Source organism: Nanorana parkeri, unplaced genomic scaffold (genome assembly GCF_000935625.1).
Source record: "Nanorana parkeri isolate BGI_ZX_2015 unplaced genomic scaffold, ASM93562v1 scaffold31, whole genome shotgun sequence".
Lineage (NCBI taxonomy): Eukaryota > Metazoa > Chordata > Amphibia > Anura > Dicroglossidae > Nanorana > Nanorana parkeri.
Genome location: NW_017306299.1, coordinates 3,178,258 through 3,203,271, shown reverse-complemented (window position 1 = coordinate 3,203,271; position 25,014 = coordinate 3,178,258). Strand labels below are relative to the sequence as shown.

Sequence of the window (25,014 nt, the reverse complement as noted above, 5' to 3'; positions counted from 1 at the left end):
AATCCATAGCTAGATTCCTATTGGCTATTGCACTTTGCAATAGCCAATAGCAAACTAGCTATTGCACCCGCCCTCTGCTGCTTTCAATAACCAGAAGAGGACCTGATAGAAAAATTCAGGTCCCCCTCTGCTGATTGACAGCAGCAGTGGGCGGGTACATTACCTAGTTTGCTATTGGCTATTGCAAAGTGCAATAGCCAATAGGAATCTAGCTATGGAGGTTTATCGGCTCGATCGTCTGCCAATAGCTGGAGAATCCCGGAGCGTCCGGGAGAGTTGGGATGTCTGGGGTGTCCCGGCTCGGACGAAGCTAGGAACCATCCTGTCAGAGTACGAGTACACTCACCCGCACCTGTACGGATGTTCCGGGCGGCGTATGGCCACGTTGTCCCATAGAGGACAGGGGCTGCGTACTAATCACACGCAGCACCTGTCCTTCCCAGGAGCTGCCCGATACGGTCGTGCGCGCAGCACAGAGCTGTACGCGTCGGCCGATTCCAGTGTGAATGAGGCCTTACAGTACAAAAAAGGCAGAATTGCATGACGTTTATATTTTGTTCCATAATTAATACGCAAACCAATAAAACATAACTCCAAATAGTGTACACATTGCTTATTCTGCCTAAAAAAAAACCCATAAACCCCTCCCCCCTCTAATTAATCATTGGCTATACATGCCAATGCCTTCTGGCACTTTAAATCTGCTGCTGTGACTAGACCGATTTATTATAGGTAGATGTCATCTGATTAAATGTGTGCGTCTATATAATTCACACCCCGCACTCTGTATCTGTACCCCCCCTATAGGCATGTGACAGACATGGGACCTGTATGTACATGTGCACCATGGGTGTGTGTACACACACACACACACACTGCAGTAATGCACGTGCAAAGGTGTGAATTTGTAGCGTGCCCTGAAAGTACATTGATGGACTCAGGGATAAGCCAGGATGTAGCTCCATAGAAGTCTACGGGTCTTTTTGGGGCTGGATGTAAACAGTTGCGGGATCTAATAAAGTTCGATTTTTTTTTTTTTTTTTTTTTTAGAAAGGTGGACTGTGCCTTTAAGGCGCATTCCATAAATCCTCCTTCATGTAGCTGTAATTATGGTCAGAGGCTAATGTGTGTGCACGTCTCTAATCACATCAGTAATTAGCTGCCACAACACTTTTTGTTTTGCGCTTGGCCCCTCGGGGTATTTGAATCGCTAATGGACTTTGCAAATATTTCCTTAATTTATGATTAAAGCTGAACTCAGCACAGGGCTGGTGGAAGACCCTCATAATGGGCACAGCAGGTGTGCAGACCTGGAACCTCAGCACAGAGATGGTGGGAGCCCCTCATAATGGGCACAGCAGGTGTGCAGACCTGGAACCTCAGCACAGAGATGGTGGGAGCCCCTCATAATGGGTACATCAGGTGTACAGACCCGGGAACTCAGTGTGGGGATGGTGGGAGTCCCTCATAATGGGCACAGCAGGTGTACAGACCTGGGAACTCAGTGCAGGGATGGTTGGAGTCCCTCATAATGGGCACAGCAGGTGTACAGACCTGGGAACTAAGTGCAGGGATGGTGGGAGCCCCTCATAATGGGTACATCAGGTGTACAGACCCGGGAACTCAGTGTGGGGATGGTGGGAGTCCCTCATAATGGGCAGAGCAGGTGTAGAGACCCTTGAACTCGGCACAGGGATGGCGGGAGCCCCTCATAATGGGTACATCAGGTATACAGACTCGGGAACTCAGCACTGAGATAGTAGAGTCTCCTAGAGATAGAAAACAGTCAGGTGGATGAATTGTTCAGCATCTACCAAACAATGAAAGGTCGGCTTGCAATGACCCTTCAATAGCTATTTGCAGATCATATATGCAAGAACAAAATCCCGACTTTTCTTTCCCACACAGAGGCTGAAGGTCGTAGCTTGTAATTAGCAAAGTTCTCCGGCTGCTGCAGGATTACGTGTCGGCCCCCCTGTACTCTGGTGTAGAGGGAGTATGTCTCCAGACATCTGGATCATGCTGTAATAGGTTATATCAGGGGGGTGATTCATCCATCACAACCTCCACCAAGATGAGCTCATTCTTTGGATACAGCATCCCATTATCACCCATCTGTGAGACTACAAACAGTGTCTGTCACAATGCAGAAATATTCTACCGCTGCCAAAGAGCGCTGGACGCGTCTCACTTTCACCACGTGGGCGCACAGGGTATGTAGGTGTGAATGTGACTTCTTTAAAATTGTGAATCGTCTTTCTATACTTTCTGTAGAGATGAGCAGATCAATATTTGATTATCAGGTACTGCAATACATTTGCACGCAGATACCGATCAATCAATGACTGTTTTTACATAGTCCAGAGAACGTACATTGCAATGTGAAACTGTAGAACAATGCGTGCTCATAATGTGCGCTGACACGGAGTTTGATGCATTTTTATTGATTTCAATGTAAAATGCATCAGATACAGGGGCGGGAATTCGGCCTAAAAGGGGATATTTCTTCAGTCTGCAAAGATTGTTACTTCCTGCTGTGGCTCTGAGACCAGAAGTAAAGGGAAATCTCCTACAACACCACACAGCAAATACAACAAAAACTGATATGATTTAACCCTCTCCTCTCTGTGCAAAACTGAAAAATCAAATGTTTTGGTTTACATCTAATAACTAAAGTATCGGACTCTTCACTAGGGGCCATGTACAGTAGTAGTTGACACCCTTCCTTCCTCCCTCCCTCCCTCTCCTTCCTTCTTTCTTTACTCCCTCTCCTTTCTTCCTCTCCTCTCCTCCTTTCTTCCTCTCCTCTCCTCCTTTCTTCCTCTCCTCTCCTCCTTTCTTCCTCTCCTCTCCTCCTTTCTTCCTCTCCTCTCCTCCTTTCTTCCTCTCCTCTCCTCCTTTCTTCCTCTCCTTTTCCTCCTTTCTTCCTCTCCTTTTCCTCCTCTCCTTTTCCTCCTCCCCTTTTCCTCCTCTCCTTTTCCTCCTCCCCTTTTCCTCCTCTCCTTTTCCTCCTCTCCTTTTCCTCCTCTCCTTTCCTGCTCACCTCTCCTTTCCTGCTCACCTCTCCTTTCCTCCTCTCTTTTCTCCTCTCTTTTCTCCTCTCTTCCCTTCTTCCTTTCTCCATCTCTCCCTCTCTCTCCTTCCTTTCACTCTCCCTCTCTCTCCTTCCTTTCATCCTCTCTCTCTCTCCCCTTCCTTTCATCCCCTCTCTCTCTCTCTCTCTCTCTCCCCTTCCTTTCATTCTCTCTCTCTCCCCCCCCTCTCTTCCTCTCTCTCTCCCCTTTCTTTCATTCTCTCTCTCTCCCCCCCCTCTCTTCCTCTCTCTCTCCCCTTTCTTTCATTCTCTCTCTCTCCCCCCCCTCTCTTCCTCTCTCTCTCCCCTTTCTTTCATTCTCTCTCTCTCCCCCCCCTCTCTTCCTCTCTCTCTCCCCTTTCTTTCATTCTCTCTCTCTCCCCCCCCTCTCTTCCTCTCTCTCTCCCCTTTCTTTCATTCTCTCTCTCTCCCCCCCCTCTCTTCCTCTCTCTCTCCCCTTTCTTTCATTCTCTCTCTCTCCCCCCCCTCTCTTCCTCTCTCTCTCCCCTTTCTTTCATTCTCTCTCTCTCCCCCCCCTCTCTTCCTCTCTCTCTCCCCTTTCTTTCATTCTCTCTCTCTCCCCCCCCTCTCTTCCTCTCTCTCTCCCCTTTCTTTCATTCTCTCTCTCTCCCCCCCCTCTCTTCCTCTCTCTCTCCCCTTTCTTTCATTCTCTCTCTCTCCCCCCCCTCTCTTCCTCTCTCTCTCCCCTTTCTTTCATTCTCTCTCTCTCCCCCCCCTCTCTTCCTCTCTCTCTCCCCTTTCTTTCATCCTCTCTCTCCAACTATAACTATTCAACTATATTTGGGGGTAAGGGTGGGGAGGGGGTGGAATTCAAGGATTGCGTTGGTTTAGAGTCCTGTGATAGTAGTGCACAGGACAGAGTCTTCAGCAATAATCCCCTCAGCCCTGTCTGCCCAACTTCATGACACTTATGAATGGTGACTATGTCTGTAAAATGTCTCTCCTGCAGCAAACAGTGCTCTGGGCTCCCTCTGCTGGCGGGTCAGGTGACTAATGCTGAGGCACTGGTCATGTGGTCTCTACATGGAGGAGTAACAGTCAGGCCGAGGTAGGCAGCGGGTCAGTCTGAACATTGATGCTCTCCTTGTGGGAGGAACCATATCACCAATGCATCGACACAGCTTATCTAACCTGAGAGTGGCCAGAACACAATTGTCTGCCCTAGACATATATGAGCTTAATCTATGTGGTTTATCGTGTTGCAAGACGCTGCTGTGGAAAAAAATAACTGCACAATGCGGTGGTTAGAACTGAGTTAGAGGACAGTAGTTGCCCTGTCTATGTGTTAGGACTTGCCCAACACATCTGGTGTGAAGGGCCTCGAGGGCAAACAAGCATATAAGTAAGGCATTCAACAATGTGACCCTACATACTTTTGCCATGACAGGTTCCCTTTACGGCTTTGTATCCAGTCGGTGGGAATTACCAGCGCTTTGCCGTTCCTCTGAACTCTCGCTTGTCATGTTTTCATTACTGCCCAGTAGGACGGTAAAGTATCGAGTGACAAATAAGTGCTGGACTTGGCGTGAGTACAGAATTCCTGGCACTCCGACGTCATAGCTGGCAACACGATCCGCGCCTTGCCAAGGTGGAGTATGATGCAGCTCTTGGGCCCTCCAGTGGCCACACATTGCAACCCTTGCAACCCCGACTTTCCGAATCTTGCTCTGATATTCGCTATTGGCCACAATTGTTTACGGAACAAGTGGAACATTTTTGGAATTGTCCCAAGGTGGACTTGTGGTTTCATGATGCTAAAGTTGCAGCTATTGGTGGATAACCTAGTGGGGGGGAGGGGGGGTATGGGTATTTTCACCACATTCATTAAGCTAAGGGAAAATTATTATTATTATACAGGATTTATATAGCGCCAACAGTTTGCGCAGCGCTTTACAATATAAGGAAGACATTACAATCACAATACAAATCAAGACAAGATAGTAAGGAAGGCCCTGCCCCTGAGGGCTTACAATCTAAGAGGGAGGGGCAAGTGATACATGAGGTTGAGGTGTGATCGGCTTCCCTGAAGAGATAAGTCTTAAGGGATCGCCTAAAGGCAGTCAGAGTAGGAGACAGACGGACAGGTTGGGGTAAAGGGGTAGAGAGACTCTAGAGAAGTGCTGGAGGTGAGCATGGGAGGAGTTGAAGAGGGAGCTGGAAAGCAGGAGATCTTTGGAAGAGCGGAGGGGACGGTTAGGGTGATATTTTGAGACAAGGTTTGAGATATATCCGGGGGCAGAGTGGTGGATGGCTTTGTAAGGCCTCATTCACAATGCCGTCCATATATACGCGCGTATTGTACCATATGCAAATAAAGGGATCCATACACATAGCTGCGTATGGGGCCGTATATTTGCGTAGCGTAAACATGCGCAAAAACAATGGAACCGAGATGCGTCCAGGCAGTGTATTTCTGTGTATTTTCCGCACATACGCATGTTTACGCGTATATACGCGCATATACCCGTGTACGTGCGTACAGTTCATTCAAATTTCTATTAGGAATGATGCATTCTGGGAATGCAAATAGTTCACTTATATACGCTCTTATATACGCAATAGACAATTTTGCTCGCGTTGTGTGTGAATGAGGCCTAAGTCATTGTTAATATTTAGGATTGTATCCTTTGGGCTATTGGAAGCCAGTGCAAGGAGAACCGTAAATCAACTCCATCATCTCCTTTCTAAAGATGCTGATGGTCCAACTAGTTCACTGGCCCGTTGGGTTCAATGTTGTTCGAGTCACTGACCTGAAACATAGGCATAGCTATAGCGTCGGAATAAGACATCATTGTTGGATGCTTGTTCCAGGTAAGGGATGCAACGCATTGAAACAAGAGGATAAACATGACAACTGTAAAATGATGTAGCGATAGCCTTCATGTCTCGCTCAGGAAGGGTTTCCTTTAAAGATTAACTCCGGGCAAACAAAAAGACATACACTTGCATTGGGGCCACCCCTGCTCTGCAAGGGTTAAGTGCTCACTTTGTCTATTGGCTCATATAAAGCATTCTCGGTCCTTCCGGGTTGCAAGACCGGTCCCCGCAGCCTCTTCTCTCACAGGCACCGGTGGGCTAAGGACCGCTGATGTCATGTCTTATGCATTTCCATTGATCAGCATTAGACAGGAGGATGCTGAAGGACATTCCTTAGCCTAGAGCAGAGGGGGAGAGAGGCGAGTACTGACCGCTACAAGACTGGGGATCCGGTGAGCCCCGTGAACAAAAGGAGCACTTAACCCTTGCACTGGGGGTGGGGGGGGGGGGTAGCCTTACTGTTAGGGTAAGTGGTTTTTGTCACCCAGGTTTGTTCTTTGATGGCAACATCTTCCACTGCGTGCCCTGCTGATCAGCACGACATTGAAGAGAGACCATCAACTGAAGAGTCATTAGAAATGTAATATGAACCATAGACAACAAAAGGAAAAGGTTGGACACGTGACTGCATGATTTTGGCGGTATCAGGACACAAGGTTCATCTTTATAGAAATAATGTTTATTCGGCCCCTTTCACACGCCTGTCACTTTTTCAGGCAGATCTGATCGGAAGCCCAATGTTAGTCTATGGGTAGCAGTAGGAATGCACTGATACCGCTTTTTCAGAATCGAGTACCGATATGTTGTTTTCGGTACTTGCCGATACCGAGTACCTATACCAATGCTTCTGCTGTCATGGAGCCGGCTTCCCGGGCAATACGGAAGCCAGGCGGCGGGTAATGAATGACATGCCGCCCGACTTCATGATTGCCCAGAAAGCCGGCTCCATGTTGTTTGGCCGACTCGATTGTGATTGACCGGGAAACCGGCTTCCCAGTCAATCAGCCTGGAGCCGGCTTCCCGGCCAATCAGGAAGTTGAGCGGCAAGTAATGGCCCGCCTCCTGATTGGCTGGGAAGCCAGCTTTCCAGCATATTAGCATTGAGCCAGCCGCTCAGCTGGCTTGATGCTGATTTGGCCGGGAAGCCGCTTTCCCAGTCAATCAGCAAGGAGTCGGCTGTTCGGCCGGCTCAATGCTGATTTGGCCGGGAGGCCGGCTTCCCAGTCAACCAGCAAGGAGTCGGCTGTGCTGCCGGCTCGATGCTGATTGGCCGGGAGGCCGGCTTCCCAGTCAACCAGCAAGGAGTCGGCTGTGCTGCCGGCTCGATGCTGATTGGCCAGGATGCCGTTTCCCAGTCAACCAGGAAAGAGTCGGCTGTGCGGCCGGCTCGACGCTGATTGGCCAGGATGCCGTTTCCCAGTCAACCAGCAAGGAGTTGGCTGTTCGGCCGGCTTGATTGGCCGGGAGGCCAGCTTCCCAGCCAATCAGCATGGAGCCAGCTTCCCCGCCAATCAGGAAGCCGGGGGTGGGGTCATTACTCGCTGTCCGCCTTCCTGATTGCCCTAGAAACCGGCTCCATGTTCCCCTACAGCACTGCCGGTCAGAGGAAATCTCCCTTTGACCGGATATTCCGGTATCGGGGAAGGTATCGGAGCATTTGGGTGAGTACACGTACTCATCCAAATGCTCATCGACTCCCCATAGGTCTGGACAGGCACAATGATGACATGCGTTCTGATCAGGAGGGATCGCTCTGTGCATGGATCCTGTGCAGGTGGAACTGAAGGCAGCCGTGTGAATGTGGCCCTGAAATCCACAAACTATGACACTGAATGGTCAGTGAAGCGGATTTCCCGCCATTTTTGGGTTGTGATATAGAAGAGGACGAAGGGGGAAATATTCTTCTCTACATTGAACTTTATCCGTTGCGAAAAAACCTTTTCCATTTCCCGATCTTATAAACGTTGTTCCTTCAGCGTCTGTTCCCTCGGCGGTTTTAATTTCCCCAAAATGCGTATACAAGCCCGCGCTCTCACTGATGTGCAAATTTTGACTTTTTGTGAAAAGTCACCATGCATCCCTCATCTCCGTCTGTCGGCGCTCCCCCTGGAGCTGACCTATGTGTCCTGCCAGCTGTCATAGAAACGGTGGAGGGGCTTAGGCCAGGGGGTGGGCAACTCCAGCTGTTGTGGAACTACAAGTCCCATGAGGCATTGCAAGACTGACAGGTACAAGCATGACTCCCAGAGGCACGCTGGGATTTGTAGTTAAAGCACAACTGGAGTTGCCCACCCCTGGTATTGGATGTGAAAGCTGTGACTGACAGTCTGGATTCTACATCTTTGTGAGCGGCAAGATGGTGGCGCTCAGCGGGAGAAAACTGGGCGACTGCACGGATCAAGTTTGTGTTCAGGGCACCGCGACTTGTTTATTTAGGTTTTCAATACCTCCCACAGAGATCACAGTACTCCCCCTGACAATGACTTCATCTGCTTTTTTTTTCCTCCAGAATGCCGGCGCCGTCTTTGTTCAGGCATCATCTGGTGGGTCACCATCTGTTTTCTGAGATGTCGGCTCAGAGATGACATAATCTTGGCTGTGTTCACAAATGTCAGACACAGATCAGTCCTTGCTGCAGCCTGTTACAATGTACAGTCTGATCGCTGGGGGAGGGGAGAATAAGCAATTACAGGCAGCATCTGTCCCTCCCGGGAGGGGGTATTTTTACGGGCGTGCATGCCGTGCGGAGGTGTACACCCATCTGCATCGGCCCTTACAGGTCTTATCCATCCACCAGCCTGTGAATGGGCAGTGAGAGGGCAAACGGCAGACTGAGGAGCTAATCTCTGTCACTCTGCTCTCTCCTCCTGTCACCATGTCCCTTGTTGGCACTTCAGCCCTGCAATACAACTGATTGGCTGCATGTGCTGTTTCTCCCTCTTCCAATCTGAGCTCTGCTGTACAGTGGATTGCAGGCGCATGATACCGGGCCAAATTCCGGCTCTCACAGCGCTCCCTCCCGCCTCTCTCTTCCTCCGCTACACCAATGGTATGTCCCTCGGTGTCCTCACGTCCCATACACTGTGTATAGAATGTGATGACTCATGGGACCTTAGAGTGCTGCCGCAGAGGGGGAGCAAGGCGGAAGGGACCAGTTTAAGAGCAAGCCGGTTCTGAGGATCAAGTGAGCATAACTTTGTTATTTTTAACCCTAGGCACTTAACCCTTGCCGTGTGGAGTGATGCCACTGCAAGGGTTAATGACAAGTTTTCCCGGACTTTAAAGGAGAACTATGAGGTGAGTGCTTTTCAATCACCTCATAGTTCTAGCCGACCTGTGACAATGAGACTGTCACAGGTCGGCTCAGTAGATCGGGAGGTGAGCGAACACATACCGGCGTTCGCTCACCTCTCGATCCTGTCACGGCTCTCTGCCGTGACAGGGGTGGGGCTGGATTCCCCTCTCCCCGCTCCGCTCCGCCCCGCCAGCGCTGACTGGCGGAACAGACGGAGGGGGCGGATACAGCTGGCTCTGCCTATATATAGGCAGAGCCAGCTGTCACTCACGCAGCTGGGCGGATCCCGGCATAATTGTCGGGATCCGCTTCAGCTGCGGCGTCAGTATACAGCGAGCAGCAGCTCGCGGTATACTGAGCCTAGGGTGACGGGAGGACGCTAGTTTGTGTCCTCCCGTTACCCTAAGGAGAACTATGGGGATAAGCCCTGACCCCATAGTTCTCCTTTAATGAAGACAGAACCACGTCCATCAGTGTCTTTTATACCTGCCTGCAGGTCCGCTTTCATTAATTGTCATCTTTGGGAATATCAGAGCACCGGCGAGGGGATAACATGTGACCTCCACGCAGTGCTATGTTTGGCTTCTGGAAATGACCATTGTAGGCTTCCCTAGTTATTTCCCTCGACCCTTAAAAAGAATAGAACGCCCAAGGAAGCATTCCAACTATGCTTGGCGCTTGCTAAAGAATATCCCGACCCCAAAATAATATCCGAGGTCACATATGTTGTGAGGAAGTGGAGGAGGTCAGAGGTGAGGGGTTTGCTGTGCGGTTTCCATGTTCCTTTTGGAAACCGAGTAAGGCCAGCGACAAGGGTACGGCACAGCGGAAGCGGAGGAGGCGTTGTGCGTCGGCCGGCATCGGTTTACCTCCAGAGCCGGACTGTACAAAGACGACGTCGCTCTGTTCTGTTGTTTTGTTGTTGGATTGCTGAGGCTCTCCGCGTTTTATTTCCTGCAGGTGGTGCGTCTGAAAAATGACCATTGAGGACCTGACGGTCGGGTACGTTGACGGACGCTCCCATCCGAACGAGCGCGGCTTTCAGGCTTGTTATCTGGACCCCGGTCACCCAGTCACGTTCTCCGTGGCTGCAGCACCCATGCCGTCCGACTGCGGTGAGTCTGGGGAGCCTTTGTATTATATTGTGGGGTCTCTGTCAGGAGAATTCTCACCAACTTGAAGAATATTTAAACCCAATTTGTTTTCTGTTGTTTTGGATATAGTGCGGGAATTTAAAAGAGAACTATGAGGTAACCTTTTTATCCCATAGTTCTCTTTAGGGTCACGGGAGTACATATTGTTACGTCCTCCCGTGACCCAAAGCTCAGTATATAGCGGGCTACAGCTCGTTATATACTGAGATCGCCGCAGCCGGGACGGATCCCGACAATAGTGTCGAGATCCACCCAGCTGGCTAAAGGCAGAGCCAGCAGTGCCCGCCCCCTTCACCTTCCGTTCCCCCAGTCAGCGCTGGAGGATCGGACAGGGGAGGGGGGGTAAATCCTTGCGGGGAGCCGTGACTGACAGTCACCGCTCTCTGCAGGGAGATGATCGAGTGAGCGAGCGACGGTATGTGTTTGCTCACTTTCCAATCTATAGAGTCGATCTGTGACCGCTATATTGTCACAGGTCGGCTGGTATACTGACCTGGCCAGCTGGAAGCACTTTTGTAGGTCCGTATGCCATACGTCCTTGGCAGCGAAAGGGTTAAGTCGTTGTCAGGTTTTGCTTTATGTGTCCCTATTCAGGAGATTATTTAATACAGGCATTTATATAGCGCCAACAATTTACGTTTTTGCTGTTGGGTTTGGATTAACTGTACTTCTATTTGGGGCTGCAAAGAACAATTATTTTCATAATCAATAAATTTTTCGATAAATTAAATCAGATAAAAAACCCAAAAAAGCCCCATTCTTATTTAAAATGAAATGCAGTGTTAAGGTGCCCATACACTGCTCGATTCTCGTACGAGAACCGCAGGAAATACCGCGATCGTACGAGAATCGAGCAATGTGAACGAAGACGTGCGTCCGTTTCTACTGTACGGTCGCACGTCTTTTGTCTAAGGAGCACGCTAGAAAACCAGCCGAAAATCGTACGATTTTCGGCTGGTTTGAACGGTGCTCGGGAGACAAATGCCGAACGGGCCGGTGTGCGCACGCGCACACTGCCCGTTCAGCATTGCGGTCATCGGAAGCCCGCCCCTCAGGGGGGCGGGCTTGCGATGATCAAGAGTGCGATCTGCCTGTCCAAGATAGGCAGATCGTACGTTTTTTTAATCAATTTACAACCGTCGCAAGACTAAGGTCTTGCGATGGTTGTACAGTGTATGGCCACCTTTAGAAACATCAATTTACGGCAGAATAAAACTGCATGCGCATGCAATCGCAGCGCACTGGAACTCACGACATTACTTTTTCCTTTTAAAATAGAAAAACAGACTGAGGACTGAGGTTTAGGGGAGCTCTCATCACCGCTGGGCAGCTGCTGCAGAAAACTGCTGGGAGCAGCGGGGATCAGAAGGGACACAGAGCCGATGAAACACCGGCTCCCAGCGCACAGGACAGAACTAGGGAATCCAACCAACTAATCAATAATTGGGATCGTTGACAACGATTCTCATTATCGATTGTAATCGATTAGTTGGTTACAGCCCTAATTCCATTTTTTTTTATGTACATAAGAATAAACTGTAAATAAATTGTAATCCTCTTATTGTTGGAATGAGACTTTACTCATCATGTACACGTTTTTCTTTTTCTTTCACAGAATTCTCCTTTTTTGACCCGAATGATGCCTCCTGCCAGGATATCTTATTTGACCCAAGCACCACAGTCTCCGAGCTCTTCGCTATATTAAGGCAATGGGTCCCTCAGGTTCAGCAGAGCATAGATGTCATTGGGAGCGAGGTAATGTCTATTATCTTATTTTCTTATGTTGTTTACGCTACATTGTGCTATTGCTGTGCAAAGAGCAGAAAACGATGAAATGAAAAGGTTTGAAAGCTGAAGCTGCCAGTCCTGGGCAGGCTGCGGCTGCATGTAGACTGCATTAGATAATAATGATCACATGTGATTTTCAAAGTCCATCATTGAAAGAATGGGTTGTCCAGGGACTGTCGGGCTGGGGAGGAAGGACTAGACGATGCTGGATGTTCTCCAGCCAGGCCGGTTCTATCTCACTTGTTGCAGCTTCTTATGCACATTGTGAGTAAAATCAGAATAAGATAGTTTAGTACAGGAGAGGAGCCGGTACAAAGGTGCAAGACTGGAGGGAAGGCCGGAGTTCAGCTTAAAATCACTTTCCTATTTAGCTCTGTTACCATTGAAAGTAAATATAAACTCATCTGTCTGGTACAGAACTCCTATGCCAATCTGCAGATGGGACCCAAATGATTCCCCATTTATTTTGTTGTAGAGGATGCAGAGAACTGGGCACCTTAATAAATAAATATATATATATATATCTATATATATATCTATATCTATATATATATATCTATATATCTGTGTGTGTGTAAAATATATATATATCTTGTGCTCAAAAATGAATGGCCATTGGTTTTAAATAGGGCCCCTTCCATACTGTCGGGTCAGGAGGGGATCCGTGCACAGATCCCAGACATCAGGTGGTATGGATCTGATGTCATCGCTGTGACATCTGTATCTGTCCAGTCTTTTCCTCCATCGCAAGATGAAATAGAAATGACCAGACCCCATGTCAGTCTATGAGGAATGGGATGTAAATGGACATGTGTCCGTTTACACCAGATCACCCCCGATCCGGCTTCATCAGGTCCAGCAAAAGGGAACACTGTTCCGTTTGTTTTTCAGGACCTGGCCGGAGTCGGGGCAACCAGATGTAAATGGCGCCCATCCGTTTAGCGCTGGCTGCCCGTAGACTCTCATTGAGCATCCGATCGGGTCCATCTGAAAATAAATTAAAACTTGCCTGTGATGTGTGTGTGTCTCAAGTGCTGCTTGGATTCTCTTTCCCGCAGCTGCCACAGGCGATCTGTCTCATGTGTTATTCTGGTTAGGGTATAGATATGATCTGATCTTAAAGTAGAACTGAAGCCAAAACTTTTTATTATGGATAGAGTAAGGGAGGGTTATAACCCCTATCAGCTTTTTTTTTTTTTTTATTCTTGCCATTTGTGTCCCATTGGAGAGATTTCACTTCCTGTCACAACAGGAAGTGAAAGGAAATCCCTGGTGGTCAGCAGGGTCACCAGAACTGTCCACATTAGATTTCCCATCTATTCTTTTTCTAGTGACAGCCCAACATTTGGGATTCTCTTTCAGTGATAATAGAGAGGGAGAATCTCCCTAACGGGGGACACAGACAGCAATACAATCCTGACAGGTCTTCTAATCCCTCTCCACTCTATCCAAAACTAAAAAAAAGTATTGGCTTCAATGGCACTATGATGGTTCTGGAAGTTTGGGAGTAATGTTGCTGGACCTGGGTTTCCTGACTCCTGATTCACTTCTCTCATTGTTACTTTGCAGATTTTGAAGAGAGGTTGTAACGTCAATGACCGGGATGGGCTGACGGACATGACTCTTCTACATTACACCTGCAAGTCCGGGGCCCAGGGAATTGGTGAGAACATTTTCTTATGCTGCCATTCATGTAGCTGGCCATACACTGTTAGAATTACGTTTGAACATTCGTTCAAAATTGTTCATCAGAGAATTTGATCTCGTCATCATTGAAGCAACTAATTTCCTCAAAAGCCCTTCAGAAAGCCCTTATCCAGACGTGCCGCCTGAATGGAATCCCAGAGGAATCAAACCGGTTTGTTTTGTGCCTAGCCTAATGTGTACAGTCTTTCGTGCCTGAAAATTACATTCGTGGTTAGAATTTTTTTTTGTTCAGATAAGAAACGAGAAGCAATTTCCGTCCTGCTCCTTGGATTTTCCTCGTCACTATGGAGAGAATGGAATGCCCATTTAACCCAAATAACTATTCGAAAACTGAACAAACGCTCTAAAAACAAATGTTATCAAGCCAAATTCTACTGGTGTATAGTGTTTTCTGTTTGCTTGTGACGGATACACTGCCTGGCCAAAAAAGTCACCACCTGGCTTTAGCTAAGCAGATGGGTCAGAGCCTTCCATTGGATAATAGGTCTAGGTTCAGCAACGTTATGTGCCTGAAAAACGAGGTCAGATGCCGACCTAAATATACTGAATGATCAGATTTTTCCATCAATGGCTCTTTTCTTCTCTGATGGCACATTTGGAATATTCCAAGATGACAATATCAGGATTCATCGGGCTCAGATTGTGAAAGAGTGGTTCAGGGAGCATGAGACATCATAGTCGCACATGGATTGGCCACCACAGAGTCCAGACCTTAACCCCATTGAGAATCTTTGGGATGTGCTGGAGAAGACTTTACACAGAGGCCTGACTCTCCCATCATCACTACAAGATCTTGGTGAAAAATGAATGCAACTCTGAATGGGAATAAATGTTGTGACGTTGCGTAAGCTTATCGAAACGATGCCACGGGGAATGCGTGCCGTAATCAAAGCTAAAGACGGTCCAGCAAAATATCAGTGTGTGACTTTTTTTTTTTGGCCCAGGCCAAGTATATTTAAAGCTGAACTCGGGGGAAATAAGACTGCCCTTGCAGTGGGGCCGCCCCCATACTGTAAAGGTTAATTGTTCATTTTTGCTGAACATTAAAAGCCGCTTTACTCGCCTTATCCTTCACTGCTTCTATTCAAAGCCCCCCACACCCCTCCGAAGCTGTTTCTCTTTGGCGTTTTGTCAGTCAGTTGGGCTCTTATGTCATCAAGTACAATGCAGGACCAACAGTCCTGCATTGTGAGCTGATGGCCCACCTATGACTCGGAGTGTTGGAGGGAAGGGGAGAGCTCTGGCTGCTAGGGGAGCAAGGGATAAGGTAAGTAAAAGTGCTTTTTTAATGGTAACCTAGACAAACGAATATTTAATCCTTGCAATGTGGAGCAAGCCTCTCTTGGCAAGGCCAACGCCTTGTATACATTGATTCTCTGCATGGTCATTGTGCCGAGCGAGCAACCCCCTGCGTTTTCCGAGCGCAGGGGAAGCCACACAGCACAGGAAGACCTGGAAGCTCACAACCAGCACTGTAGTAGCTCCAGACCAATGCAGCATTCCTGGAGTTCAGCTTCAAGTTTGTTTTGTATTTTAAAGCAGAGCTCCGGGCAAATAAAATCTTAACCCTTTCAGTGCTGCTACCCCAGCATTGCAAGGGTTAAGCACTCACTTTGTCTAGGGAGCTAAAATATCAAAGCTGTACTCGCCCAAACCACGAGCCCGGCTTGCTCTTACACCGCACCCTACAGCCTGTCTCCTCCACTCCAGCGATGGTATGTCCGGCGTCCTCATGTCTTATACACAGTGTATTGGACATGGTGGCTCACATGACCTCAGACAGCTGAAGCACAGGGAGCAAGGAAGAAGGGAGCGGTCTAAGAAAAAGTCAGGATTGTGGTTCGGGTGAGTATAACTGTTTTTCTTTTAGCTCCCTAGACAAAACAAGCACTTAACACTTGCAGTGAAGGGGGTAGCCCCACTGCAAGGGTTAAGATTTCATTTGCCTGGAGTTCTGCTTTAAATGCAAGCAGTATAAGTACCTAAATTGGACTTGGCATCAGCCTCCTATAATCCATGTGCAGCAGAGCTCAGTTTGGGGGAGAGAGAAGCAACACAAGGAACCAATAAGTTGTGCTGCAGTGCAAAGGGCATGCTGATAGGAGTGGTAGAGAGATGAGCTCATCAGTCTGCTACTTCTCCTTTCACGTTCCAGTCACACGGTGGGGTCAGGACAAGACCTGTAAGTGTTACTTAGCTGCAGAAATAAAATCTGGTCTCCTGCCCTGCTAGACAGAGCTGTGCGGTGTGACAGGACTGTGTAAATCTCAGGAAAGGGTGGACAGCAATACAAATCCTTTGGTAGTTAAAACAGCTCATATATAAGTATTTCACCGGTGTGTGTGTATATAGTTGTTTGTCAAAAACCATACTTCCTGATCTGCACATTGGGTGATTGTCCGTTCTGTAAATGGAGGAGATGGTGCCAGTTTGCAGGGCTCAGTGTTGTTACCGGCCGTTCTGTGACACGTGTGGTCTCCTCACACAGGGGATGCAGAGACCGCTGCCAAGTTTGCGTCCTACCTGATTGACATCGGGGCAGATATAAGCCTAAGAAGCCGCTGGACCAACATGAACGCGCTGCACTATGCGGCATACTTTGATGTTCCAGAGTTAATACACGTTATTCTGAAAGCTTCTAAGCCAAAAGGTAAGCGGGCTATTAATGGGCCAGAAAGAAGGTAAATAATTTAAAAAAAAAAACCCTATAATAAACTTTTGTCGAGGATGGTTGCCATGAAGACAGTTTTGTTTTTTGTACAGTGCATGCATCATAGACAAACTTCCCTGAGCAAAAAAAGTGAATGGTGAAATCACAACACACTAAAAAAAGTGCACGATAGTGCTATTGGTTCTCCTTTGAACCTGCAAACCGCCCCCACTGGGTGCCAGATTCCTGACAGGGCCAAGGTAACCCTGGTCCACCTAGGCTGGAGCCAGACAGACCCCGATCCTTAGGGCTGACGCTGGTCCACCAAGTACTTGGTGAGGGTTCTCCCAAAGAGAGACCCCTGATTGGGGAGAGGTAAAAAGACCTGTGAAGGCCACAGAACCTCTCCCCCCAACATCAGGGCGGGCCCGAAGGCACCCACACCCTTCGTTTTCTGTGGGGGTGAAAATGTGCGTAAAAAATGCATTAATAAGTGCCAGTGCTAGACAAGGCGGGCTTTCCGGCCACTATAAAAAAAATGCTCCATGGTAGCCATAAGGCCTACCCAAGAAACGTGGTGCAGAAAAAGCTTTTGAATGCCGTGTCCTAGTGCCTATTGTATGAAACACAGTGGGGTCCCCAACCCATAGTGATTTCTGGCACCCATGGGACACCACAGCACTGCAGGCCTCTGCGCTTTCAGCCCATGGCCAGACCAGGTAGCCATAAAGCCATGGACTATGCTGATTGCTAATTGCAGGAAATACACTGTGCAGCTTCCCAACTAAATCCAGCACTGAGCACAGTGTCAGTATTTGTCAGTGTCAGTATCTATATCTGCATATGTTAATCCTGACGAAAGCATCTTCCTTTGCTCATGAGATGCTATTATATGCAGATCGGCTTAGACAGGCCCTGGCCCATCACCCACACTGCTACTGTAGTCCTATTAAAAAACTGAGACTCCCAAACACATGACAGTCCCTCTGGTGCCCAAGCGGAGCTTTCACATGGTGGGTAGCTTGCTTAACCCTGTGCAAATTTCAACTTTTAGAGAATCTGCTTTCCTGGCAGATTGAGCAGCGTGAGGGCGCTGATTCGGTATGGCAGGCACCGTAGCTTGGCTGTTACACAGCGTTGGAGAAAGATAACGCTGAACTCCAGCCATATCTTCAGTCTTGCATAGTGGTACCGGCTCCTCTCCTAGACTGATAGTGTTTACTCTGATATCACTGCACACTGTGAGCTTCTCAGAATGTGTATTAGAAGCTGCAGCAAGTCAGATAGAGCCCGCCTCATTTCCTGGTTGGAGGACGTCCAGCATCATCTATCGCTTTCACCTCCAGCCTGACTGTCCTTGGCCCACCGCTTTCATTTATTGGATAGGAGTTCTAACATTCATTGAGTCTTGGGGCAAGCTCTTTCTGACTTGCTGCAGCTTCTAATGTACATGGTGAGAAGCTCACAGTGTGCAGAGAAATCAGTGGAAGACATTTCAGTCCAGGAGAGGAGCCGGTACAACTGTGCAAGACTGAAAGGAAGGCCGGACTTCAGCTTTAACTGTTGAGTAATTCTGTGATTCCACTTGCATGCCTCAATGTTTAGCTCTCAGCATGTTTGCATTTCGTGGAGGAAAGTTATACGCTTATGGCCGCTGTGACCGGTTAAGTCTCCCTGCGTGATTTTTCCACCTGCAATGAATGTTGTATTTTTCTGTGTGAAGCTATAAAAGTGAAATCTCCTCAGAAAGCGTGGCTCTGTGCCCTACAGCCCCGCTGTGACTCTTCTGCTTCTTTCAGATGTGGATGCCACCTGTAGTGACTTTGATTTCGGGACGGCGCTGCACATTGCCGCTTCAAACCTCTGCTTGGGAGCCGCGAGAGCCCTGCTGGAGAACAGAGCTAATCCTGCCTTCCGGGTAAGAGAGCACAGAGCTGGAATGGCTAATGTTACAGCCAAGAGTTTTATCTCCTGACTTCCCGATAACTTGTCCTTTAGGAGGAATCGTACCCTGCGTGCAGAGAACCCGGAGCGGTTTATTTAGCAGTCTCATGTTTATCGTGGGCACACTTATAGATTTTATTTGTACAGAGTATCGTTCAGTCCTCCAAGTTTACACTTGAACCTTGAATGCTCAAATCTTAAAGGAGAACTATGAGGTGAGTGCTTTTCACTCACCTCATAGTTCTATCCGATCGGGAGGTGAGCTGACTGGCGGAATGGACGGAGGAGGGGGCGGGTACAGCTGGCTCTGCCTCTAGATAGGCAGAGCCAGCTGTCAGTCACGCAGCTGGGCGGATCCCGGCAGAATTGTTGGGCTCCGCTTCAGCTGCGGCGTCTCATTATACCGCGAGCAGCAGCTCGCGGTATACTGAGCCTAGGGTGACGGGAGGACGCTAGTTTGTGTCCTCCCGTTACCCTAAGGAGAACTATGGGGAAAAGGCTTAACCCCATAGTTCTCCTTTAAAGCGGACCTAGCATCATATATACATTATGACCACTGAGAGGTGAAGTGACTTGCTTTGGGCAATGTTCTGTTGGGAAACCTTGGGTCCTGCCATTCATGTGGAGGTTATTTTGACACGTACCACCTACTGAAACATTGATGCTGACTAGGGATGCGCCAAAGCCGAGTATTTGGGCGAGTACGAGTACTCGCCCAAATGCTCCGATGCCTAGCCCGATACTTCCTGTATCAGGAAGCCGGGCAGCGTGTCATTACACGCCATGTAATGACACACTGCCCGTCTTCCTGATTGGTTGGGAAGCCGGCTCCATGCTCCCTCGTCCCCTCATGATGAGGGAGCATGGAGCCGGCTTTGCGGCCAATCAGGAAGCCGGGCGCCTCTTCATTAAATGGTGCCAAGCTTCTTGATTGGCTTACTCGTCACATAGTGATGAGAAGCATGCGGACGGCTTCCCTGCTAATTGGGACGCCAGGTGGCGAGTCATTACACCCCGCCTGGATTCCTTAATGGGATTTTGGGTATCGGTGAGTACCGGAAAAAATATATCGGTACTCGTACTTGATACTGAAATACCGGTATCGGTGCATCCCTAATGCTGACCATGTACTCCCCTTCAAAGCAAGGGTATTCCCTGAAGGCAGTGTCCTCTTTTAACAGGATAATGTGCCCTGCCACACTGCAAAAATGGTTCTAGAATGGTTTGTGGAACACAACATCCAGTTTGAGGTGTTGGCCTCCAAATTCTCCAGATCTCAATCCAATCAAGCATCTGTGGGGTGTGCCGGAAAACCTCACAACTTCCAGGACTAAAGGTGGCCATACACTCTACAACCATCGCAAGACTTTAGTCTTGCGATGGTTGTACAGGGATTAAAAAAAACGTACGTTCTGCCCATCTTGGACAGGCAGATCGTACTCTCGATCATCGCAAGCCCGCCCCCCTGAGGGGCGGGCTTCCGATGACCGCAATGCTGAACGGGCATTGTGCGCGTGCGCACACCGGCCCGTTCAGCATTTGTCTTCCGAGCACCGTTCTAACCAGCCGAGAATCGTACGATTCCCGGCTGGTTTTCGAACATGCTGGTTCGACAGAAGACGTGCGACCGTACAGTAGAAACGGTCGCACGTCTCCGTTCACACTGCTCGATTATCGTACGAAAAACCGATCGCATATGATTATCGTACGATAATCGTGCAGTGTATGGGCACCTTTAAAAATGTCCCTTCCTTAAGGTGCCCACACACCTTACAATTATCTGCAGATTTTCTGTAGTCAGATGGAAAAAGTGCAACAGATTGGCCCGGGTGGAGATTACTCCATCCACACAGTTTAGCGTAGATGGAGGAATCTGTTGCACCTTTTCCATCTGACCACAGAAAATCTGCAGATAATTGTAAGGTGTATGGGCAGCTTTAGAGAGCCAGCAGCGAACACTACGTGCTGCTCTTGGCTGTAGATCCTGGCTGTTAATAACAGCTGGGATGCTTACTGATAACTGGGAGCCAGTCAGAGGGTTCCTCATTATCTAATCACCCTGACAGTGATCACATGCAGGCTGTGGGCTTCACTGAGAAAAGAGAGAAAAAAAATGATGCCAGCAGATAAATCCTGCCACCATCAGGCTCAGTGTTCATGTGCATTGCCATCTGTTTAGCAGTGTAACTGTTGGATACAGTTGCATTATTAAAAATAATACATTTTTTCAAAAATTAGATTTTACATTTGTGTGCATTTGTCAGCCTATAATAAAAACAGAGGCTGGTTTATCAAATGAAAGCCTTATATAACAATATAAAATGGCATGGGTATGAAAATTAGTCATCGAATTATTAACACGTGCTGATATGGCTAATCTTGGCCTGGGCTTCTAGGTTTCAATGACCTCCAGTCATGAAAGGGTTAATCGACAGCACTTTTAGTATTCTAATGAGGTAACTGCCAGCAGGAGACTTAGTCCTTATGCAATGGCATGGTAGTTGGGCAGTAGTCTGAAGTTCAACAAGCAGCAACTTTCTCGTGCTGGTTGTTGGGTGGCAACACCGAAACAGCTTCACGGCCGGTAAGGATCTCACATGAACAATATAAACATGAAGTTTCACCTTTGTGTCCACATGATGTTTTCTCTCCCCTCTCCTTCCTGAACTGAGAAGAATTTGTTCCTCTGGCTGTATGTGTTGTGTAGAGTGAGGAAGTGGGATGATCCCAGTTTTTCTCCCGGAGGTCCCAAGGTTCATTCGCACCTGTTCTCTTTTCCTCTTGTCTCCCGGTGCAGGAAGGCAAACCTACATTTTTACACATTGGGCCAAATGTATAGGCTTTTTGTTTTGTTTTAAGGTGTCCTGGAAATGTGCGACTCTTAAACAAACCTTAGAGTCCAATTCTAGGATTTTTCTTTTAGCACTTAGCAAATGCATCTTTTGCCACCGCTCCGGGGTCCAGCACCAGTCAAAGTCAACCAGTACCTGTGAGCGGAGGGCGTCATGGACACACTCCTTGGTGGTTACCACGCTGGCCTGGCCTTACAGGAGATTGCTGACTGGCGGATCGGACGGAGGAGGGTGCGGGTACAGCTGGCTTTAAATCTAGATAGGCAGAGCCAGCTGTCACTCGCGCAGCTGGGCGGATCCAGACATAATTGTCGGGATCCGCTTCAGCTGCGGCGTCTCAGTATACCGCGAGCAGTAGCTCGCGGTATACTGAGCTTAGGGTGACGGGAGGATGCTAGTTTGTGTCCTCCCGTTACCCTAAGAAGAACTATGGGGAAAAGCCCTGACCCCATAGTTCTCCTTTTAAAGGAGTGATAATCAAACCGGAAGGTGGTTCTGTATAAAGATTATGTTTGTTTTTTTCCCCAGCTCCATGGAGTAAAAATGTAATAAACGCTTTCACCTGATTCCGAAATCAGACGAAGTTAGTTTCTAACATTCCACCTTATGCCGTGCTGATATCTTGTCACCTCAGGCAGAACAGTAAATGTGTGTTCTGTGGTTTTTCTATAGTGCGTGACCAAATACTAAATCTTCATGCCAGTGTTCTAGTCAACAGGAAACATGAGCAGGAAATCACCTTTTACTATTGTCTGTGTGTTTTTTCTCTCTCAATGCATTCTGTGCTGGAAGAGTATTCAGAAATGAAGTTCTGACTTTGGCAATTTTAACATTGTAAAGCTGGACAAGATTTTACTTGTTCATCCCCATGGGCTAAAAAACATGGATGGAGGACTCTCCCTGGTGGCTTTTGGATTTTGACAGCTGGTACCGATGGCAGTCAGGATACCTAAGCGGCCACTGCAGCTGAATGACCGCAGTCGCTATTCGGCCGACAATTTGTCACCTGACTTCTTCAACATAAGTTGATTGAAAAAGCCAGGTGCTGCCAAGTCAGATGGAGCCAGCAGGGCCACCCACGGGTCAAATGTTAGCTGTTTCAGCAGGAGAGGGTCGAAATTCAGGGTATTATCTTCTGAGGCACCGTTTACACCAGGGAGGTTCGGTTGCGCAGATTTTTCTGTGCTGAACCGCCAACAGTAAAAAAACACATTTATTCCTATGGGGGCCGTTCACACAAATGTGCGCAATCGCATGTTTCCGTCCAACTGCCGCCGAGACTGCTCCCTGAGCTACTTTTTCAGCGTTGATCAGCGCATTTTCCATATAGACTTTAATGGAAACTCGCTGATCAGCTTGTTTTTGGGCGATTTTTAATTGAGTTTCAGTGCTGAAACGCGATTAAAAATGCCCTTTCAAAAATCGCGTGGAAACCGCAACATCACTACAATCGCAGCAGAGGCATGCTATCCATCACACCCAGAATTGTTGGGCAGAGAAAATAGATGTTGCCCATCTATAAAATCTTAAAATGTACCATTGCCAGCCTATGCCCATTGAAGTATTGACACATTTTTAACAACTGATTAATGTTTAAAAGAAGCTCTAACTGTCCTATGTATATGTAAGCACTGTGGAATAATTCACACTCAGCTCACAGCAGAAGTCCTGTAGGTGGCACTCTCCGCACCTAAGCTCCCCCTGCTCCCCCTCCCAGCATTGACTCACCCTGCTCTTACCCTGCCAGAGCACAGGCTTTGGGTTTACATTAAAGATTCGCAAGCTTGGAAGGCTACTAAGTCACTGCTGGGAGTGGTGTGCTGAGCTGCCTAATCACTGTGTGGAGGGAAGAGCAGAGGACAGCTGAGCTGCTTAATCACTCCTCCTCCTCGGAGCAGTGGATGCTGAGCTGCAGAGAGAAGAAACTTGAATATATCTGCTGTGAACTTTGAGACTGAATTCCTCCACGGTGATTGTAGTTAGTAGAGGTCAGTGAGGGCTCGAGATGCATTTCTAGTCTGTGATGTGCATTTGTTCTCATTAGAGGTTAGCACTACACTGATGTGCCGCAATAGTGGGTGAGCGCAAATGCAGCGCAGACAACATACAAATCTGATTCATACTGCACCAGCCACGTACTCTTGTTCATTGGTGGAAATTGTTTGTGTCTGCGCAGGACGATAAAGGACGCACACCAGCAGATGTTGTCCCCGATCCCGTCGATATGCCTCTGGAGATGGCTGATGCCGCTGCTGTAGCAAAAGAAATCAAGCAGCTTTTACTGGACGCCATGCCCTTGTCGCGTGATTTCTCATCAGTTGTCCTCCCGAACTCTGATGGCGTGCTCAGGCTCCCACCACGCTGGTCAGCTGGGCTAAAGCTCGGAGACAGAGTGCTCATCGCTGGGCAGAAGGTAATCTCTGCTTAATGACGCTGCTATGCTTTGATGACAATTTTCTGCATATCTCTACAACAGATGCCAAAAACCTCTATTCTGCATATATTTTGTTGACATTTAATTGCTTTGGGTTAGTTTGTATCTCATTTTTTTAAGGTTTATACGTTTTGTAAACTGATGTTTTAGATCTGTAATGCATCTGGGCATATACATACACTCACCGGCCACTTTATTGGGTACACCTTGCTAGTACCGGGTTGGACCCCCTTTTGCCTTCAGAACTACCTTAACTCTTCATGACATAGATTCAACAAGGTGTTGGAAACATTCATCAGAGATTTTGGTCCATATTGGGCCCATGATGCTATCATGTCAAAGTGTGCCAAGAAAATATCCCCCACACCATTGCACCACCACCGCCAGACTAAACCGTTGCTACAAGGAAGGATGGATCCATGCTTTCATGTTGTTTATGCCAAATTCGGACCCGACCATCTGAATGTCGCAGCTGAAATCGAGACTCATCACACCAGGCAACGTTTTTCCAATCTTCTAGTGTCCAGTTTTGGTGAGCCTGTGTGAATTGTAGTCTCTGTTTCCTGCTCTTAGCTGACAGAAGTGGCACCCGGTGCGGTCTTCTGCTGCTCTAGCCCTTCTGTTTAAAGGTTGGACGTGTTGTGCGTTCAGAGATGGTATTCTGCAGACCTCGGATGTAACGAGTGGTTACTTGAGTTACTGTTGCCTATCATCTTCAACCAGTCTGCCCATTCTCCTCTGACCTATGACATCAACAAGGCATTTTCATCCACAACTGCCGCTCACTGGATATCTTCTCTTTTTCGGACCATTCTCTGTAAACCTGAGAGATGGTTGTGCGTGAAAATCCCAGTAGATCAGCAGTTTCTGGAATACTCAGATCAGCCCGTCTGGCACCAACATCTATGCCACGTTCAAAGTCACCTAAATCCCCTTTCTTCCCCATTCTGATGCTCGGTTTGAACTTCAGCAAGTCGTCTCCACCACGTCTAGATGCCTAGATGTATTGAGTTGCTGCAATGTGATTGGCTGATTAGCAATTTGTGTTACCAAGCAATTGAATAGGTCTACCTAATAAAGTGGCCGGTGAGTGTATATGGGTTCCCAGAGCTCCATGACTTGGCTAAACAGACAGCACAGTAGAAGCAGCCTGCCTTATGAAACTGAAACTTTGGCCGCAGTCATCCAATAAGGGATAACTCGCTGTCCTATATCACCTGTGTGTGTAAAAGTCAGCTTGAGCTATTGAACTCTGTCAATAGGGCTTTTTACAGTAAAT

The 25,014-nt window shown here is 48.1% G+C and overlaps 1 protein-coding gene across 2 annotated transcripts in view; it reads left to right on the top strand.

Annotated features, from left to right (window-relative positions):
• CLIP4 (CAP-Gly domain containing linker protein family member 4) overlaps positions 1-25,014 on the top strand; it is a 68,421-nt gene that overhangs the window by 3,943 nt on the left and 39,464 nt on the right. Inside the window, exons 2-7 of one of the 2 annotated variants that reach the window (XM_018568164.1) lie at positions 10,167-10,321; positions 11,976-12,115; positions 13,718-13,811; positions 16,344-16,505; positions 18,305-18,423; positions 23,478-23,714. In XM_018568164.1, the coding sequence (XP_018423666.1) occupies positions 10,183-10,321; positions 11,976-12,115; positions 13,718-13,811; positions 16,344-16,505; positions 18,305-18,423; positions 23,478-23,714 (891 nt within the window). In that variant the 5' untranslated portion in view covers positions 10,167-10,182. Of the gene's footprint in view, positions 1-10,166; positions 10,322-11,975; positions 12,116-13,717; positions 13,812-16,343; positions 16,506-18,304; positions 18,424-23,477; positions 23,715-25,014 lie in introns of those variants that run through there. The other variant, XM_018568173.1, reaches the window with a different exon arrangement.